Source organism: Bombus fervidus, chromosome 13 (assembly GCF_041682495.2).
Source record: "Bombus fervidus isolate BK054 chromosome 13, iyBomFerv1, whole genome shotgun sequence".
In the NCBI taxonomy this organism is placed as follows: domain Eukaryota; kingdom Metazoa; phylum Arthropoda; class Insecta; order Hymenoptera; family Apidae; genus Bombus; species Bombus fervidus.
Window position 1 is genome coordinate 5,128,540 of NC_091529.1, and position 21,932 is coordinate 5,150,471.

General features: G+C 40.6%; 1 protein-coding gene across 4 annotated transcripts in view; it reads right to left on the reverse strand.

Annotated features, from left to right (window-relative positions):
- LOC139993810 (uncharacterized) overlaps nucleotides 1-21,932 on the reverse strand; it is a 179,349-nt gene that overhangs the window by 5,938 nt on the left and 151,479 nt on the right. For all 4 annotated transcript variants that reach the window (XM_072015883.1, XM_072015884.1, XM_072015881.1 and 1 more), the window contains one exon: nucleotides 49-424. In XM_072015883.1, the coding sequence (XP_071871984.1) occupies nucleotides 49-340 (292 nt within the window). In that variant the 5' untranslated portion in view covers nucleotides 341-424. The remainder of the gene's footprint in view (nucleotides 1-48; nucleotides 425-21,932) is intronic.

The window sequence follows — 21,932 nt, forward strand, 5'->3', positions numbered from 1 at the left end:
TCCTAATGTATTCCCTCGTCATAGATGGTGGCCTCGCGTAATACGTACCTTCTCCTCCAGCGGCGTGTATTACACTGGACAAAGCGGTCCTGAGGGATTCCTCGGTGGCCCCGGCACATTCCAGGAACAGCCCGTCCTCGAAATTGTAACAAGGGCAGCCAGGTATCGTGTCTGGTGGTGGACACTTGGCGCTCCTCGCTTCCTGTGCTGCCATGCAAGCTGCCAACACCACCGAATAGATAAAACGAAAACCGTCGCGGTTACCACGAGTCTCGTGTCCGCCACGCGACGAGTCCGAGTCCCGCCACTTGCGTCTCGTCCGCGGCCAAGTCGTCCACATATTATTATCGCGCCGTTCTGGTCCAGGATCGTCCCAATCCTCTCATCGTTTCTCTCGACGACACTCGATCTTGCTGCTGTGCCCCTATACAAACGCGTTATTCGTTGTATAAATAATGCACAGTAATTCACAATTTGGGAAATATGTTAGCCAGTGTATAATTTAATGATTTCTACTGTATGTATAATTCATAGTACTACCTTTTATAAATTTCTGAATATTTCTATCTACGTGATAAAATAATTATCGTAGCAGTTAGCTATGTGCTACTCCTAATCTCTCTCACGCCTAATAATCATATCTTCGATAGCCGATAATTGCATGATTTAGAGTCACTAATCATCGTAACGCATCTGCATAATCTCACACACGCACTCTAAGTACCTGCCATAAATCATCCGAATGCAGAATAGCTTTGAGATAGTTTATCTTTGATGGCCCGTAAAAATACGTCGTTGGAAATGAGAGATAATTAGGTAGAAAAAATTCAGGAATTCGGCTATCAGAATTTTACGTCCTTAAGCCAAATTCTCAGGTATAGAACTTCCTCTTATAACGCGTTCAGTGGCGTTCACTCGCGTACACGTAACAGCTAACTCGAAACGCTATGTGGAGCGTTGATTCTTCCATAATGGTAGGTTAATAGCTTAGTCGCGTGCCACGTGTTATGAAATATTCCCACCGACTTTATGATTTTTTTCACTTATACTTTATCTTGGCGTTGTGTTTCTTCGTATCAAAGTCGAAAGCGAGGGATTTGTAATACATTTAATAACAGGTGGAAATTACTAAGAATCGAGCCATGTTTGAATTAGAATAATCGATTCTTCGCACGATCTGGCAATGTATCGTTTGTATGGAGTCCTAAAAGAATACGCGTTATCCGCTTGGATGAAAACTTCTACGCTTCGCGACAATATTCTTTGATTCATACGTAATTCGTGTGACCCGAAAAATGGAACACGTACGTTTGAGATTGTTAACCGATGTGCGTGAAGAAATATTCCAAGAAAATGTTAATGTCGGTAAAACGTTGATAAAAGAGCGAAGGTTGTTCACGCACGCGAACTTTTTCATGCGTAATTCCATATGCTTGCGAGTGGATTACATTTACGATTAATCGATACCTGTGTTCTACTATTCGTGTACCTCGTTCAACGTAAATACTCTGAGAACATTTACAACGTTACGTAAGCTCCCACGGAATCATCAGTTCGATGATCAAGATAACTTAGAAACCGCAGTGTGTAATTTCTGCTACAGTATAGTATTCTTATCACACGCACATTTGCATAATGACGCGATGCAAAATAATACGAGATAAAATCGTGCGTAAGGCGGGAGTAGAACTGGTCGGTTACTAGTCAGACATCGGGACGCGAGTTTACTCGGCGAAGTAAAATAGGGTTATCACGCGGACGAATATTGATTATAACTAGATTAAAAGGCGAGAACAGCGCGCGACTTGGTCAACGAAGTTCCGATTGTAGATGTACAACTTGAATCATGCTCCAGAGGTGGAATAGGTTCGTCAGCGCGCGAGTAAATACACACCGACTATGGGTATTTCAGCAAGTAGAATCGTACCGTTCTTGAATAGACAAATATAGCGAGGCTGCACTTGACACAGCAAGTAGAACGAGACGGTCTTCTCTGGACGAATACGCTGCCAGCCAGCATAAACGGCCAGGTGGAGTATAACCGTTCGTCGTTACGCAAATACACTCAGCCTGAACCTGATTCAGCGAGTAAAGAAGACCTGTTTATGACTCCGAATACATATCAAAATTGCGGAGCACCGTAGTAAAAACTATTTAAATATGTATATTCACACATAATACGAATATATACGGTCCCATTTATAAGTATTAGGGCATTTAGGAAAAACGAAGCAAATCTTTAAAATGATTAGGAAACAATGCTAGAAGATACTGAAATTTTTATCATTTTACAATGTTTTGTTCTATAAGTGCTATAAAATTGTGAAAGTATAATTGTTTATGGCACGTATAACGAGAAAGTTATTCATCTAATTTACAGTTACATTGTGAAAACAACTAAATAATTATTCGTTCGTTTTTCACCAAACGTATATTTCGTACAATATTTTCATTTATTATTTGCATAACGATACCAGTTCCAATGGGTATCAGAAGTTTCATATATCAGACACGGGATTCTGCACCTTGGCTTGCTCCAGTTCGTACAAAGAGAGTCGTGATCCCCAAGATCAGCCGGTCGTAATTTAATGTCCGTGGTAAATCTTCGGGGTTCGGATGTCGTCAGGTGCGCAATGACCCGCTACGTTTGGAAAAATATGGCTGGATCGGCTGACTGTTGGACAGGATTTTCAAATAGACGTTCGATAATAGTCAGCCGATTGTGTGTAAGGCGGGTGTGTTCGGAAATACAGGAGCGTCAAGACTCGTAAGTTCCCAGTAGGTTATGTTCAACATTAAGTTAAGGAGAACAAGTTTGTTAGGGGTTGCGCTTACCGCAGGTTAGACGCCCGGAGAACGGCAGTGAAGTAGAAAAATCAATATTTCCTTCGGCGTTACGAGCCACGGCTTTGAGCTTTTAATTAATGCGTAATGCAGATTTTTAATCATTACCGGTAGCGTGCGACCGGCTCGAGCTCGGGCCTGATTACGCGCAGCAACGCGCTGTTTATTAATATGATTTTTCGTGATTCTTTCGTGCTCGTAATGCTTCACATCGTTCGCAATTCGATATAAGTGCTTCTTTGGAATTCGTGCCTGCGTGGAGTTGAAGCAGGAAATACAGAGCTGGATTCGATATTCCTCCTTTATTCGCGTGCACTTTCTTGGAATAGCATCTCGTAAAGTTTATACGACCTCACAGACTAACTGGCTTGTTAGTAGACATTAGAAATTACGAATTCGTGTTCTCGCGAGATAGAAGATATCTTGAGCGGCGATAAATCGGCGGCCATTAATTTCCAATTGGTAGATGTCTGAGCGGAATAGGTAACTGAAGAGAGAGAGAGAGAGAGAGAGAGAGAGATCCGCAACTTCTCCGAAGAACGTAGCCTCTGGAGCATTTAAAGTTTAAGCTTGAGCCTCAACTCAGTCAGCCAGTTTCGAGTAAAAATTTTCCGCCCAAAGTATCTTGAAAGAGGACTATTTAACTTTCTCGTTGTCTTCAGCGAGCCGTTTCAAACCAGATTTCCATAAAGCGCGTGCTTCGTTGTCGTGGATTTCTTTGACCGCTACGCGTGTAGTTAATGTTTTGAGACTCTGGAGATTGATTACAATTTAAGCAGAATCCCGTTGGTGTATCGTCGACGCACATCAGAAACGTAGCACGCACGTGCGCCGATTCTACACACGTGACTATCGTAATGATCGTGTTACTGTTTTCCTCGTTTCGCCAGTTAATGCCTTCAAAAGCGTACAGGTGTCGTGGCGGTAGGGTGATACGAAGAGAGAGCCTCGTCGTCGCTAGTTTCTCGTGGAAAATGCCTCGTATGGGGAAGGACCGAAATATGGCAGGGTTTAATAAAGGACGCCGGCTTTCCCTGCGAACCCAAGCACAGCTGCATTGCGAGAGACACTCGTGCCGCATTTAATTAAGCGTTGCAGCGACGCTTAATCTTCAAACTGCATTCGCCAAGTCGAAATACGCCAGATGAAATTGAATACTTTCCGTGGTGCATATCTTACGTTCTGCCGTTTATCGCTGTATCATGGGAAAAGGATTCGTCCGTAGACCACTCGCGGATCTAACCTAGATTTACTGTCTGTTCAGAATTCCATGCATGAGTTTGTGAGTAGAGAAGTTGATAAATATTGACAGGAAATACTGGCACGACTGTGTCTTTCCGGAGACTGGTTTCTACTGACACGGTTTTTAAAATGTAAATTTTAATATGTCGTATTTCATAGAATCGTAAATCTTCATCTCGCTGTTACGAACGTTGTCCTGCAACTAAATTTATCGATCTACGTGCAGATAGCAAAGCAGAGCGAACATTTTTCGAAGGAAATAAGAGCAATTATTTGGCAAAGGCATTTGGAAAGAAAACGACAGATTTTAATTACCTTTTGTTAGCTTGTGTTGAAAAATTAAAATAAATATATTTGTCTTCGAACGAAGGAGTTTTGTTTATGAAGCAACATCTACGAAAATCAACGACGAAGGATGGTAAACAGCATGGCAAATACAAATCTGCGACCGCGGAACAAATTGTAATTTCTATTTCAGCTGTGAATTCAGAAGAGCCGAAGTATACTTGAGCTTCCATTACTCGAGTTTCGCAAAGTAGAATTGGCTTTGTGTTGTAGGAGCAAGTTCCAAACAGATCAGAATTAGGGTACAGAGATAGATCCTTTACATTCATGAGAGAGGAATATATTAACGAAACTACATGCGATCAATTGACATAAATCTATCTAAATAAATATTTTATCGATTTTGTAGACACTCACAAATAACGGTCGGTTGAGCAATACAAGAAATTGTTTTCGTAAATCCTAAATCCTTCTGCATTTGTCAGGTCACTAGGTTCGAATATTTAAATAGAAATTGCCTGATATTCTGTTACTTGGATCCTCTTACCATCCACCGTTTTATCCCTTATTGATCCCGTACAGTTGAATCCCAGAGCGTTACCCACAATACACGCCGCTCATCTTTGCTACTTCAGCATCCAGAGTGCGTCGAGTGCCGTGCAAACTTCTCGGTTACTTCTCAATGCTCGGTGAACTAGTTTCAGCAACGATAGATTATTAGAATTCCGTATCGCGAAATAACTCACAGCGTCTATGTAATCAGGGTGATGTTAGCGAACCGCGTATAGGAATATCTATCACGAGATCGTTACAATGTATCATTAGATGAACGATTATCAAAATTATCTTCTTCTCTTTCAAAAACACAACAGTCTGAAGACATAATAAGTGGAAGAAATATAATTTTACAACCCTTGGGCAATCCTTACAGATACGTAGTCGGACAAATTTAGGCGACTATTATAATTTTAGTTTGAAACCATCGACTCTAACAGTCCAAATGTGCAATATTTCAATTAATCCATAAAATGTACAACCAAGACGATTATAGCGACCGTAGTTGCGCGAGAGAGAAGCAATAAGGTGGTTCGGGGGCAGTATCGGTTATACGAAATTCTCAATCCTCTTTTACTTGGATTCGCATTCCGGATGAATGGGGTTGATTCATTGTATATAGTGGAACGTTCGACCACAGACATCCGCGTGCAAGCTTCTCGATTACTTTACGATCAAACCTCACAAACCGGTGGCGGGTTAGAAGATCCGTAATCTGGATAGGACCCATACGATTCGACCAATCTGGCAGGATCACGGACATCGATTCTCGTCGTTGCGCTGGCGGAACGAGCCATCGTAGAACTCGCGGTCTGGAACGTTTTGGTCCATTAAGACCACAAGAAAATTGAATTCCGGCGCGACAGCGAGCGCGCAAGCTCGGATTAAATCGTTGCGGTGCACGGACGAAACCGCGTTCGCTAATGAAGCGCGCTGCGTTGAATATAAAAGGGATGCCACAGAATCCTTCCGACCCTCCCGCGACATCTTCCAGCCATCCTCCTGTCCACCGCTGTCGAAAGGAAGTGCAATTAACCCTGCCTCTTGTCGGGGCCTTTTAGTTTTTTCGAGCTTCCAACCCTCGAATTGAAGGAGTAGGTGTGACCGTTATCGCGCGTGAATGGAATATTTGAGAATTTGTCGTTCCATAATCGTTCGTAACGTTGGAACCGAATCTCCCATTTGTCACATTAACGATTTCCCCTTTCGCTTGCTTCCCCTTGCCACCTCACATTCTGTCAGTTACTCAATTTTCCAGTGCCTCTAATTTCCGCAAAAAGCCGCGCATCTCTAGGCGCTCTCGAAATTACTTCGTCGTACGCGTACCAAGCAAAAGTTTAATTGCACCACGCGTTTTCTACCGCTGTCAGGTCATTTCTTTTCGTTGAAAATGAACGAACGAAACTCGTCCTTTAACGACAAAGCACGGCTGCATTGGAGTCGACTCCTCGTCGAATCAGCCAACTTCGGGACGAACCAAAGAGCCACGTCTAATAAGCCACCGAGAGGCTTGCAGTTGTTCACCTATTTAAATAGCACCGACGATGGTAATGAGAATGCAAATGGCACGGCACGACCAAGCCAGCTTTCCTGCACACGTCACGGAATAATAAAAGGGAGCGGTTCCCTTCCCAGGACTTTGCTTCCTCGGGACACGTGTCTTGGTACTTTCTTTCTAATTGAGAATCGTGGTTGTAAAATATCAATGGAAACGTCGGAACTCGAACGAACTTTGGTAGAACTGCACCTAGATATTCTTGATATCGTCAGGCTACTATTTTTCTTTTAATAACCAGACTACAAGCATTTACGAATTCATAGAAAATAAACAGAATTCACGTAATCTTAAGAAATGTATAAAATGTCCAACGTACGATACTGTTTATTATATTTAGTGGACGAAACAAATGTTCACCTTGATTCCATTTCTTTGCTCTTGTTGATAAAAATATGAATTTGTACAAATATCTGTCGTGCATTATAAAGATACATCATCGATGTCATAATCCATCACCTATTTCCCTCAATTCTGATCTCAATTAACTCAAAGAGCCCCGGACACGTCTCAAAGTGATTAATCGTCGTTCTGTGTCGTAACACTGACATGCTAGATTCTCTTACGATCGAGAATATTATTAAAATCTAAAATTACGATAATGAATGCAGTGTTAGCCTCTGCCGTGTTATAAAAACTCCCGGTTATGCTAATTTCAGAAACGAAATTTCAAAGATTCGTCGCATCGTTGACGGTGCCGCGGGCCAATATCACAGACACGCCGCTAAGCCATGATGAAAAACGCTTTCCAGGCCACTGGACATGATTATCCTCTTAGGGCAACGACTCCTTATAACGCGGGCGAAAAGCAGCTTCCACAAACGCCGACACGAAGCTAGCAGCTTATACCAGCTGCCTGATTATTAAAAGTTAAACCTTACTTTCCAACGGTAGGGCAAGGAGAACAGGGAAGTGAAAGAGAAAGAAAGGAAGAGATAGAAAGAAGGAGAATAGGCCAGGATGGAGAAAAATCGGAGGTGGGGATTTGGGCTGTAACCTCTTTAACCTCTTTGCATAAAATTAAAGCTAATCATATTCATTTTGCCGGTGCAGTTCCTCGAAATCCTCGAAACTGTGCCGGAACATTACGACTCTGAATTTATAATGATGACAATGAAAATTTGTACCGCCGAGTTTCGAGGGTTTCTTGCCGGAATTTCAACCTCGCCGCCTGCACGATAATTAGGTTGAAGTCTCTAGACACGACGATCGTCGAGAACCTGCCGTTTGTGACGCAGATTTCTAACAAGTAAACGTGCGTTATTTCTCCCTTCTATTTCCATATTCTGGCACAAACTACGCTATTCTAGGATCGAATCAAAGATCTCTAGGAACACGATGATTCGGCGAAAGTTGCGAAATATTGGCTTATTTCGATGCTTATAGTCGGTCCTCCGTGAAAAAAATCCTACAATAATATTACCTTAATAATATTTAATTATCGTGGAAACGATATACACGGTGATTCTAATTTCGTGATACAATTGAAGTGAGGGAGATATTATACTGTGGCTCGAAATAAGAGGGAAATCAAGACCGACTGAACTTGAAAAATACATTCCACGCGTTCAAAAGGATTAACGGTTTTGAAACAAGTTCAAGGACTAAACGTAGATCCCGAGTAGCGTTGGAAATTGAGAAGGAGCATTGCTATACGGTCTTTGAGGTCGGGGAACAAGCTCCTTTGATACTCTTAGAACACGAGGCACTCGTCAGACGCGGCGAATTCCATCGGGAGGAAACGCCGCGCGGAATTATAGAAAATATTCCTTTCGTTAGCCATCCGTGCCGGTCGCGGCATTCGTGCAAAAGCTGCTCGGGATTCTTCAAAGGGCCGACGCAGGTACCAAGTACATACGCGAATCTCTTTACTGCACGGGAAAAAAATTTGTGTATTCTGCTTAATAAGAAGAGAGGGATACCAGAAGAGAGAAGATAGTCTATTAGAAAGGCGATCTTCCTTGGGCTCTGCTGTGAGCTCTGTAACAGGTTCGAAATCGATCCGAGATAAAACGAGAGAAAGCGAGTAACCGTTGGTTCTGTGTTTCTTGAAAAATTAACAACCCGATGGGTAATTCGCGAGATAATTGAAAAGGAAAGGGAACGTCGATTTCGAGGAAAGAGGAATTCTTGTATGAATAATTTAAACCGAAAAAACGATCGTGCTACGTAAGAATTTTTCAGAGCTATACCGTACGCGCACGTTCCACGTTAACGACAGAATTTACTTAGGAAATTACATTTAGCGTAGATTAATACTGTTAATTGAAAAATTTTTTGTTCGCTTTGGAGAGGATGAAAAAAAGCTAGTGGCTGTGGCAGAAAGGAAAAGAACGTTAAATTAATTGTTCCAAGTGCAACGCGCGCGAAGACGAGAACAGTTTCTTGATTCCTCTCGAGTCCGCTTCGTCATGGCGAACGTCGTTAGCTAAGGATAAATAAAAAAATCACTCCCCTTAGGGAGACCGGAACTTGGGAAAAGGCGAATTAAAACTGTCGCCGGGAGAAGCATTTATCAGCATTCGAAGAAATGATTCGTACTTTACTGCGCGGAGTTCTCGATCGATCCCGTATTTTCTTCGGAAAACAAAAAGTTTGGAGCATCCTCGTCGTGTTTTATCGTCAAGTTACGACTCCTTCGGTTCGATATCACCCCTTTCTTTTCTTCCCGTTTCGGAAAAAAGTTGCCGAGACACGCAAAATCTTGCTGGAGCTGCTAGTAGTAAAACCGTCATTAGTCAGGCGTAGGCTTTTATTTATGTTGTTCGAAGGATTATGGCTCTTAAAGTTTGCCACGGAAGAAGTAATATAGCTTTTTCAAACATTAAACCACGTATATCTCATTCTTCGTTAATGTTCTCTTTTTTCCCTTTCTGCTCGATTGTTTCGTGGCGTAAAACGAGCAGCTAATATCCTGTTTTGTGAACTTTCAACCTTGTATCGACCACCAGGAACAGGATGTAACTCGACAAGAAAAGAAAAGTGGCCGATGTCTTCAAAGAACGTTTAATCTCGTTGATCTTATAAAAAGGCTTCTGCTACAGAATTAGTATGCCGGAGACGAGGAAAGAATCTCCGACGTGGAAAAGATTTTATTACCGATAATTAGAGATTTTTAAAGGCAATTAGTAGACGAAGTAGGTTGGTATATTGCAAATTGCAACAAAGTCGTTCTCGGAAGAAAGTTCGATTTTATCGACGTCGTGCGCATGCAATTTTATTTCGCTGCCAGCCGGTCGTTAATTTCCCTACAGAAAAGACATTCAAACGTAGAAAAAGCATCCCGTGTAATTTTTTCCTTTTATCTTAACATACTTTTCCTAGGTTTCAACGTTATGCAAGAACACGGTTTACGATTGAATACACTTCGTGCAAATATTATTTCAAATACGAATGAAATACAAATTTGAAACGTATAAAATGGAAATTGCATAACTTTCGGTTCACATGCTTTACGCGAATATTTTACGCTAATTACAGAATAATGGAATTTTCCATTGAAACTTTCAAGTCAATTGTTTCATCCAGTTACTCGTCTCTTTATATTCGTTACTTTCGTCCGATTTCGAATAATTTTTGTATTTCTCGTTTTTGAATAATGGTATTACAGTCGTGTTCGTTGTTGTTCGTCAAAGTAGATAGATTTCGACGTTAGCACGAGAAAATCGTGATCGACAATGACTTCGTCGTAGTTGGTTCAATGGAGCTTGGAATTTTCAAGTCTGGAGAAGTGCTTCTTTAACTTCCAGCCAGGTGAACGTTGAGTAACCAGCTCCATCGATTTTCCAACGTGTCTTCGGGCATATATTAATAATGTAAGCAGACTTGTGATATCTCTCGTTCCATAAAATATTCATAGAAACTTCTGTCTTACGTTTATTGATACAACTTTAATCGTATTCTGACAGGAAAATTTAAAGTTCGCAATCAAGAAATGTCAATACATCGACGTATAAGGCCAAACTGATCAACTCCACTTTTTCTCAGTCTCTTAATTTCGTTATATCGTGGTACACGACGAATGTTCAATTTTGAGATATTGCTTTTTAATGGACACGATGATAGGTTAAACTAGGTATCACAATAATCGTGTCACGATATATATAGTTGCACAACCGATCTTGTGATTGTGACACGTTGATACTGCGTGTTCCTCGTGTTACGCTGAAAACAATCCTTGTCTGTGATGCGCTTTGAATAATGACTGTCCTCGCCAACACTCGACACAGGTTCTACACGATTTAATAGTAGAATAATATGGGACCATGAACACCTGTTACAGGAGCCGTACATGCATGCAGAAGAAAGATATTGCAAATATGAAGCTAGTAGCGTGTTAAGTTTGCAGAAAGTTTGGAAACTTTCTACGCGTTTCGTTGAAAATCCTATGATTGTATACCAAAATAAAAAATACGAAAGAATGCGTTAAAAATATAATATACGACAGCAGCGTGTTACAGATATGGGATAAAAATAACGTGTAGGAGAAATGTTAGACAGGGATCATAAATATAAAGCAAATATTCGCAATATATGGTTTAGTAAACAGAAAATCGGAAAATGGATTACGAACATTTGAATATTTAAAAATGCTTTTTAGATTGAATCTGTTAGTAAAAAGATAGTAAGCGTGGTAAAATAATATTTCAAAAAACAGTAGATGATGTATATAAAAAATAGTAATAGAAAAATACATGGAATACTGAGAATTCGTATTGATCAGATTTCTGGTGAAAGATCGCGTAGTAAAATAATATTTAAAAAAATAGGAGATGATGCAAATAAAAAATAGTAATAGAAAAATACACGGAATAGTGAGAATTCGTATTGATCAGGTTTCTGGTGAACGATCGCGGCTTTCAGGGATCAAGTTTGAATAACAGCGATACATGCAAGGATTGGAAGAAGTTGTAGGAATATCGGCGGTAGGAGCAAGGATCCTGATTTACACTATATCCGATTTCTCCGTGCACAATGTCTCTAACGTGGCTACCTTGAGAACCGATACCAAATACATGTACATACTATCGCCAATAGCGGTTCCTATTCTCCGACACATTAAAAACATACACATTCGTAATTCCTGCTATCCGTATTTGATACAAGTCTTAAATAATCCCATTGAATAGCGTGGTCGATTTACGAGGCCTTACGATGATCTCTCAAAAGATGCTTTTGAAATAGTTTAACGGAATTTGATAGATACCATGGAAACCGTAACACAGCGGCGCTGCAGCTTGTAGCTCGGTCGAATGAATGCTTAATTTCATTGGGGATTCAACTCTCATACCGCGTCATGGCGGACGTGCTATAACTAATAAAATTAACGAGTATTCCAGCACAATTCTTCCAAGTTATTTTAATTATTTTTACTAACTGAACGAACGAATCGAAGCAAGTCTCGTTGGTTCTACCATATGTCAATCGTATAAAATCAATCAATGATATCAAATATGTAAAAATGGAATAATACAAAATAATAAAGGTAATAATTTTGCATACTTTATATTACTACAATATGTTTCCTCGGTCCAGATGAATTTCAATGAGTAACGAATAACAATGAATTTCAATGATTATAATACGATATCGTCTGGAAATATAGTTTCGTATAACTGACAATGAAATGGAGATTTTGAATGCTGTTATAAATCTGTGAAAAACATCTATATTTCCAGCCAGGTTATTTATGGTTGAACAGAGGCAGCTGATCTATGTGCGAGGAATATACACACAGATATTTCTATTGCTTGCTTCTCAATCTACCTCCAGATTTTCGCATCCACATGTTTGCTGCCCGATTCTAATCACGGAAAAGATGTTAGCTCTCGGCGAAATAAGTCGATAGAATGGAACTTCACGAGGAACCACACGTCCATTTCGTTTGCTTCTTCGCCAAACCTCTCGAAAGACGAACTGGTATTAGATGCAGCATCTAGAAAAAAGGTTTCAGCAAGTTTTCTTCTCGAGCGGCATCTTTGCGATCCGCATTCACTCCTGATCAGGATGTATTCGTGGTCTTTACGATCAGCGGAAATTTTCTCAACTTCTTCCGGAAGGTGTTCGTAACCGGGAGTGAAAGCTCGGGCTTAAGAAACAGGACTAGTAGCGTCTCGCGATCCTGACTAGGCAGGCGTGAAATCCTGGAAGGACCGGGATCCAATCTGCTTGTAAAAGCAGAAACGCCACACAGTGTGGAACCAGTATCTCATCTTTCTTCCATCTCTCTCTGCCGCGTTCCTTCTCTCGTAAATCCGAGACGGACCCGCAATCTCGATGGATTACGTACACTCCGACGCGATTTTACAGCGCAACAGGGGAACCAGGGTACTGCAGCTATCCATCGAAACTTCCTAAGTCCGACGACGTCGAATCCTTGTCCAGTAAATTTCTAAGGATCCGGCCGCTTTCCCATTGACCACTCCGATGCTAGAAATAATCTTTTCTGCAGCCGTTCGAAGAACCTCGTGACGAAGTTTGAAGAAATTGTATTCAACACTCGTTTAAATAGGGATTGCATTGTTGGCCGATGTAAAGAAGAATTTAATGAGGAGGTTGTTGTAAGTGTAGTAAAATTCCATTTATCGAACTCACGGACGTAATAATTCTTACAATCGAAGTTCATATGGTAGAAAATAACGTAAACGAGGTTCGATGCATCTTTTTCTGCAAGTTACCTTATAATTTCGTGAAATCACGTTTCTTCGCGTAACTCATAATAGAAGAGCTTTTAAAGGGCGTATTTCGCAAAACACGAAGCTACGTTTTATCGATTCCAGCGGCGATCAGTCGTTTCGAAGGATCAAGCTTCGACGAGGTGCACAGTCCAATTAACCGTCGCTTTTTTCTGCCTGAGAAATTCCGATAGTTCAGCCTGCCTCGTTATCTCTCCTTTTTATACCTTCGTCGTTATAATTCGATAATTCCCGTGTTTGCCAGCTTTTCCTTCAGCAGTTGACGATCCAATAGGAACGTTTCGGTATAATGGGAAGGACTTTACTCGCGGGAAAAGAAATATCCCCGACGGCGAAGGATCGTCGTTAGAAGCTAGCAGGATTGTTTCACGACGAAGGGATTCTCGGTATCCGAGATTCCCGGTTAGATTGAAAGGGATTTTCGAAACAGGATGGCCTTCGTTGGAATCCTTTGCCCGTTCGTGATTCGATTTCGACCAGACGTATCTTTGATACACTCTGGCAGAAATTACCTCTTCCTTCTATGAAGTCTAACGTCTATGAAGTTATTTACACAGCGGAAGCTCAATCTGTATTCATTGATTCGGAAAAGAAGCGAACATTTGAAAGTTCCACGAGCAACTGCGTCGAAATTGTCGAAGGTCTTTTCTTTCTTCTACGTCAGTGGAAGAAAAGGGAATATTGCCGGCGCGATAAAGTTAAGAACAGGAGAGAGATGCAGGTGGAACGAACGGGTTATCATAAAACTCGTACACCGTCAAGTCGAGAAATATTGAATTCTGCGACTAGCAAAGAGCGACCGAGAGCCGAATAATTAACGCGATTATATTGCAATTGTTTTGCGAGCACGAAATAATTTATAATGTGAACGTGGTCAGTGTCGGATTAAAGCACAAAAATTTATTTCATGCGAGCGCAATTTAAGCGCGTTTTAATTAAAACTTCCACCGGACGATTTGTAATTTAAACTTTTATACCTGGTACGCGTGGGTAAAAGTGGCGAATACCGCCGAAGAAAATTTCGGACGAGCGGTTAAATGAGACGCAAGGAAAATGTTCTTTTTTTTCATTTCTTCCTTCCGTCGTGTGTTGAACAGTATGTTTCAATTCGCACATGTTAATTACTCGGTATAGCAAGGTTGCTTCTGCTTAACGCGCGTCCAAGTCTCGTAACGTTCAACCTCTTCGTTCTCTATGCTAAATTCGTCCGAGAAATACGGTGCCCTCTTTTTATTTGCGCTCGTTTAACGCTAATGACACGTCACCCGGCGTTGTGGTCGAAAAATTCACGCTCATTAGAAGTTCGCATCGTCTCTGCTCACGAACTTTTCCTCTGAATAAGATTCGGAATCCTTATGGCATAATGCTGCCTATGCTTTTCCATCGTTTGTCAAAAAATGTTCCGATTTTATGAATTCGCATGGTGAAATTTTCAAAGTTCCACTTGAATTTTTACCACGCTGCAACGCTGCTTCCCCAAATGTGTTTCGATAACATATGATTAAGAACGATCTATCGGAATCATTGAAAATGGAGTGGACTGTTAACTATGTATCAGGTCGTCCGAAAATTTTCTTTCGTTTTATAAGGAAATAATGGATGCACAACATTTTCCGTTTTATATTATTTTATAGAGTTACGTATGCTCCATTTTGTTCTATCAAAATAAAGATCACAACGTTCGACAGATTAGGTTTCATGTTTGTATAAAGATGCGTTGTTGTAAAAGAAAGGCGCTTTTCGGACAACCTAGTACTTTCTTTTACTTTATAAGCGTGATACGAGCTATGGAGGTTAAAATCTAACGCCAAGAACGTAATTTTCCAGTAATCTTTATGTCAATAGGAATTCTGTTTTACACTCTCATTTAAAATATTTTGTTTTATAGCACTAACACTTGCCGCTTGATCAGTTGTCGTAAAATTTCCGAGAACTCAGCGTAACGATCTCGAACAACGTCGAAAATTTCGGATAGTATCACGAGAATTAAGAACTGCTTCACGATCTATGCACCATTAAAAGAAAAAAAACTATAGTTATCTGTCAAGAATTTCAAGTAGTCCAGTGTAAATTCAACTTGTCGTGAAAGGACGTATAAAACAGAGGCACAAAATTATAAACACTGCATTGCCCTCATAGCTGAGACATTCTTCGCCAGAAATCCTTTTCAAGCTTTCAAACAATCCTGAAAGAGCGTCCCTAAATGCACAGCTTTTCAACCGTTTCAGTATGATTCCAAGGTGGCTGCGGGTGGTCCATCACAGCCTGCCACGAGCAGAGGATCTGTTTCTATCAACAGGCGAGATCAGGTGGTCGCGTGGGTTATTCTTGTCCCGTCAGTGTCTCCGCAGTGGCGAGCATTACTAGCGAAAAAAATGGCCGGTCTGTGTTTCCTAGCATCCGGCTTCATTTCAGATTTAGGTCGCGATAAACGCACGATGCTCGGACGTCTATCGTGAGCGTGGTTGTTTCCTTGTACGTTGCTTATCTCCGCAGCAAACGATCTCCTCTTCAACTTCACGGGGGAAGGTCTCTTTCACAAAAAACAAAAAAAAAAAAAAAAAAAAGAAGGAGGAACGAGGGGAAAAACTACACCCAGGCAAAGTCGAGACCTCGGCTCACGACTACCCTTCCGTTCCGCATGAAAAAACATCCGTGAAACATCCGGCTCGAGTCTTTTATATACGGGCGGCGTAAGCACCGAACCGGAAATCGTCCGATTTCTGCCGCGATAACGTGTTTTCATCGAGCTTGCGCGTGATGATAAGTCGAATAAAAATATCGAAACGAGAGTCCTTAGAATCTGCCGCTGTATTTTTGCAATGATTTTTGTCGTTTTTTTTTCTTATGTTTAAACCAACCGATTTAAGGAATTTAAGGAAACTGTAAAATAAAATTGGATCTATATTAATTTAAATGAAATTTTCGTGGAAATTAATTTGTTATTAGATTTTGTAGTAAAACTACTAAGAATAGAAATTGCTAAGTTAATTTAAGCTTTGGTTCTGTTAAAACTTATTTTGTAGTCTATCTTTGGTATACGATTTGGATTTGATTAAGATTTTCTAGACAGTCGTTTGAACGTAACAGCGGAATATATAACGATAAAAAAATTTTTCAATATTCAACGTTAATCGAATATTTCAGTTGAACATTTACATTTTCCCATTAAAAATTGGATTCACGAAAAAAAATCTAACACCTCATCCGATAATAATCCGGGGTTTCATGAAGGATAGACTCGTTCTCTGGTTCGTTCGTGAATGGAAATTACGAAAATCATTATCGTACCGTATGCCTTTGATCTTGTTAACGAGACGCGGGTAAAAATGCGGATGCTTGATGCTCGTATACAGGTTAATTTAAACCCGCAGACGCGTTATCGATCGCTACATTTCAACGGTGCTACTAATCCCGCATTTTAGACAAATAAAAAATATATTTTTCCATTTTATTCATCTGTCAAATTCTTGCCTCGCCTTTTTCCTTTAAACTCACACAAAATCCAGGATTAACATTTTCAATTTTTCGTTGCTTTTTCAATCTCGAATCACGGCCGTGGAAAGAAAAATATTTTTATTTCTAAAGATAGCAAAAATAGCGGAGAAACGAACCAAATGAAATTTTTCCGTGCGATTTCGATAAATTCCTTCTTGAAATTATTTTCCAGATTTATAGGGCTGATGTTCTTAATTTAGAATTCTTGCTCCAGGAGTAAGAGAGCCATTCCAGAAAATGCAAATCACGGTTACGTGCGAGGAGCGCAAGAAGGCTCGATGAAAGGTAGATTCAATCATCGTTAACCTTGACGGGATTTATTAATTAATCGTGGTACTAAAAGCGGCTCAACTCTTATCGTGTAACTTCTATTAAGATCAACACCGTGATTAAGGACTCGAACATTTAGCCGAGCAATCGATCAATTTCACAAGTAGCTTTCATCGTTTCGAGCTGTTGGATTTTCGAAACCTAACAAAAATTTAATTTATTCTCTGAAATTAAACGATGCACGCTTGTACATCGGGCAACGAATAAACGAGTTTTGAGATATTCTTTGACACGAATCGATTTTCATCCGGTACGCTTCATTCGCGTGAAAATTTAAATATCCCGCGATGCGTTATCGGTCTCAAAGCGACCCGCGTTATTATTCAATTAAAAACGATTAATTAGAGTTATTACCGTCTGTCTTCTGATCTCCGCTCTCGATGTTATTGGATTCATCGTTCAAATTAACGACGCATCGAAAAATTAACCGGCACGTACGAAGCGTGTTAAATGATAGAGAAACCAGGACACGCATCACGGCGATTACTTCGTTTAAAACATTTGGGTAATATTTTTAAGGTTTAGAATTAAGAACGTCGAGTAAACAACAACAGTCTCTTCTTCGAGAAAATCTTACAATTTGCGAGCCCGTTTTTAAGATTCTCCAAAAATGATCAATAACTTTCCCGAATTATCAGAGGCAAATTTAACTTAAAGAAGGAGAGTTATCGTTTCGAGCGAGCAACTAGAATAGCTGAAAATCATCAAACACATTGAGCGAAAATTAATCCAATCTTCCGAGTAGATCTTCGAAACATCTGTCAAGCGCTCACCAAAATCTCATTAACTCTTGCAATCTCAAATCCATCTCCAAATGCTTTATTTTGTTATTACAACCAACTGTATCTTCTAAAACTTTTGCTCGCTGCATTTTCTTTAACTGGGTTATCACTAACGTTTCCATTAGATTCTTGACATTCCTAAATGCGTTCACCGTCGATTTTTATGATAGATGTGATTTCAACGAATAAGTTATCGGCGTGGATGTAAGAAGCGTTATCGGCGCCATATGTTTCCAGGTATGACGCGGAAATGCAAATTGCGAAGAGCCACAGCGGCGGCTTGTAGCGATACGCACTGCATGTCTTTAATTTATATGCGAGCCACGGTCGCGAGATTTACGAGTGCCATGGAGCCAAACTCCCGAAAGTCGGCGCGAGAAAAAATTCTCTCAGCCCAGTTGGAAAATTCTTCCTCGCGACTGGCCAACTAATTAGTTAATATTAGTGAGACCTCACTGCGTCCGCCGACCCGCCGACATTCTCACGAGACGTTGGAGAATACTTGGCGGATTAAAGCGCTTACTCTGATCGTACGGTGGTTTTACCTTTGGCGATGTCTTGAGCCACTTCGTTTGGCCTAGATCCTTTACGCGACAAAAATGGATAGCCGATACGTAGCTGGAGAAACGACCGTGTACTTGACGTTCTTGACGAACTTTGCTTCTCTCGTATATATTACGTTATTCCTCTGAATTCTATTATGACATTAATATAGGGCACCAAGTTCTACTTTAATAAGTTTAAAACGAAGCTCGTGTTCGACTTTCGTAAGGATCTATATTGATCCTAACATCATCTCCGATGCCTCACTCGAAATAATCCCCGGTATGATATATGGCTGGTTCGTATTAGACTTTGATTACCCAGCTGGCGTTCTGGTAACCCTCTACAAAGGGTTTATGGGGTTATATAATCCGACCAGTCTGTGCCAGCACTCTTTCGAAGCCCTCGCCGAATCTGGAGCGCTGTAAAATAATGGATAACCGGTATGCGCTAGCTTTATTAACCGTTTTATGGCTTCAGACGTGAAACTCGAACGATTCGTGCTCGTCTTCTCACAATTGAATCTCATTCGGCGCGCAATTAAAGAACTCATCGACGGTGGCAAATGATACCAAGGAACTTTACCAAGTCGGACAGGCAGCGATTATTCGAATTATTATCGAAAGATCAGTTCGCGTTTGAACTCCTTTTAAAATTGTTCCCGAGTTCTAATTTAATTTCGAGGACCGATTTCGCATCGAAGACGATTCAACGCTTCATTGTTTCGCAAAGGCAGAAAAGGGTTGCGCGATCATGCGAAAGTTCGAGAAAATTGACGAAAGACTGATTTTAGATTAGATTAGCTTTACGAATTCATCGTCGTGCGTTGTCGTGACAAGTATGAAATTAACTCTTTGACGATGTAATCAAAAGATAAAACATTCGAATAATTGTTTTTCCATTCTCAAGATTTCTTACTGTATCAGATATTTCATGTCACTGTAATGTCATGGTTTCAGATACTTTCGATCTTTCAGTCCATGAAAGAGATAAATTTGAATCTCAACAAGCATACGGCGAAATAACGTCTCGAGTATGCCACGTTAGGTGCTTTTACCGCTTACATTGATCAAGTTTAGAAAAGTTTGACGGCCGTAATTCAGCAAGAGAACACCATCAGCGCGGAACGATTAACAAAACAACGGCTAATTATTCACGAGGTATGAATTGCAAGGTTGGATTAATAAAGGATGCTATAGCATCTTGGTAAGCCGTCGGCTGGAATTAAATTTCCCCTTGTAAACTGTAGGTATAGTTTGCATAGCCATTACGAGCCTCCAGAGCCACTTTACTGTTCCGCCTCAGTGTCGTGCTATCGCGGTTCTACTCTGCCGTGTCTGTATTAAATTAGTAGCCATTGCTTTATAGTTTCCGTCGCTGCCCTCTGCCCGTTTCCAATTGTACCTCGCACAAAAATATTTATCCGTTTCAGTGCAGCTTCTAGTTTCAGTCGGATGGCGATTTGTTAAGTTGATCGAAAAACTTGTTTCATTTAAATCGTAATTCCTCTAACATCGGAAACTAGCGGCTGGTCTGCGTGAACTATTTTTGATGCTGTACGTGGGTACGAGTAAAAAGTTAAGCGAAAAAGTCGAACGTTACACGAATACGGTCAATATTTGCACGGAGCTCGAATCTGTCACGGACACACGAGCGGGCCGTATTTCGCTCTGTCTCGGGAATTATTTTTGTAACTGTCACCGTTACGCGAATCTCATAAATCTCTGGGTGCAGCCCGATCTTTTGTTCGTCGTATTCACGGCCTGACAAAGCTGGCTGCAAACGTTCCTAGAAAAATACGAGGTTTGACTCGCATAAAATATCGTGATCATGAACGATCCAGCTACGATTTAAAGAATATCATAACACTTGCTTGCACAAAAGGATCATTTGCATAATATTCCCTTCTCAATGATACAATAAACTTGAAACAATAACGTTTTTGTCGAGAGCATTTTTCATCGTTCGTATCGAGCCGGAGCGTGCCTATTTGCATATTTATAACGAACGTTTATTCCCTTTACAAGTTAGTCAGGTTTCTAGTTATTTTATTATTAATACGTATTAATTTTTAGTTACAAAGTGCATATACGACTAATCCTCAAACACCCAGCGAACAAACCCGGGAATATTCAGAATGAGAATGCACAGTTTACGATCGCTGTTAAACGAAACAGAGAATAAGAATGCGGATCTATTCAGAGCGAGTAGAAGGAGGTGGAGGGTGTTTTGCATTCAGAATGTGCGGTTCCGGCTGGTCTAGCGACCCGAAGACTCTAACCTCGAGTTTGCTTCCTGTTATGAGCCCCCGGTTTCCCGAATTCAAAGCTTACGCAGCCATTGTTTCGCGGTTGCAGTTTGCATATTCGAAATGTATTTGAACTCGTTACTTTTCCACCTTTTGCGGGGAAGTTACCGCGCTCTACATTCCTCTTTATCTCGTGAGAACACAATTCCAGGTTTACACGTATTGCGAAAGAAATGCAAACTCGCTACTTCGAATTTTAAAGAGAATATTAAACCGTGTTAACTGTGCAATATCCATGATACGAATTCTGGTTAGAAATAATACTACGAGTTTCGACAATTACGAACGATAATTTCCTAATTGCATACGAAGTTGTGAAACTCGATTTAATCGTAAAATAAAAAATAAAATAATCGGAAATCTTGTCTTGCATAAACTCATAGTCTAATTATATCCTGATCAAAAAGGGCAAGTGTTCAAGGACTTCTACGTCGAGATCTTAATTCTTTGCGAGGATAAAAATATCGCTTACGCGATTGCGACTCTTGTAGCAAACTTGGAACATGGAATAAGAGGGTAGCGTGTATATTTTGTTTACTTTTAAAGTAGCCCTGCCGGAAGTAGCGTCGACGGAAGTTTTTATCGGTAAGATCCTGACGCGATCAATGTCGCGTTCAAGTGAAACTTCAACGAGAACTCGGAGAAGAAGGAAGAATTTCAAGGGCTGAAATAAGAGGAAGTTCGAACGAGTCGAAAATCCCATTGAATTGAAACTTGGAGGGATGCAAAGCACGACTTACCTCGATAAAAATTCTTCTATTTTCGTGATGAATGAATTCTTCGTTATCGCAACGAGGCGAAAGCTCTCGCAATTCAAAGTTCCAACTTAAAGGTACTTTTAATTGGAAAGATTCTCGTTGGTGATTCGCTCCCGCCTAGCTTTTTACCACTCGCATAAATAACGCTTTAGAGTCGCGCGACCCTCATGCTCGAAATACGTGCAATTCCACCGACAGAAGCCGACACACGATCATTAAGAATTCTACCGGTGTAAGCGGAGATTAGCGCCTGGCCAAGTCGTGCGTAATTTAATATGCAAACAAGAAAAATGTTACTATAAAGAAAAGAAGTTTATTGAGCCGAGCCACGCGCTGTATTTATATCTGCGCATAATTCAAATTCACCCTTCCCTTTTCAGAATTACGCGTGCCGGTTGACGCATATCCGTTGCAACTTAGAAATTGAAAAGTTTTATTGTTCTTTACGAGCCATTGGCTGATCAAGTCGAAGAGTAATGTTCAGCAATTTAACTCGATCGAGGAAAGGGAACGGTAACGAAATATTAACTGCTGTAT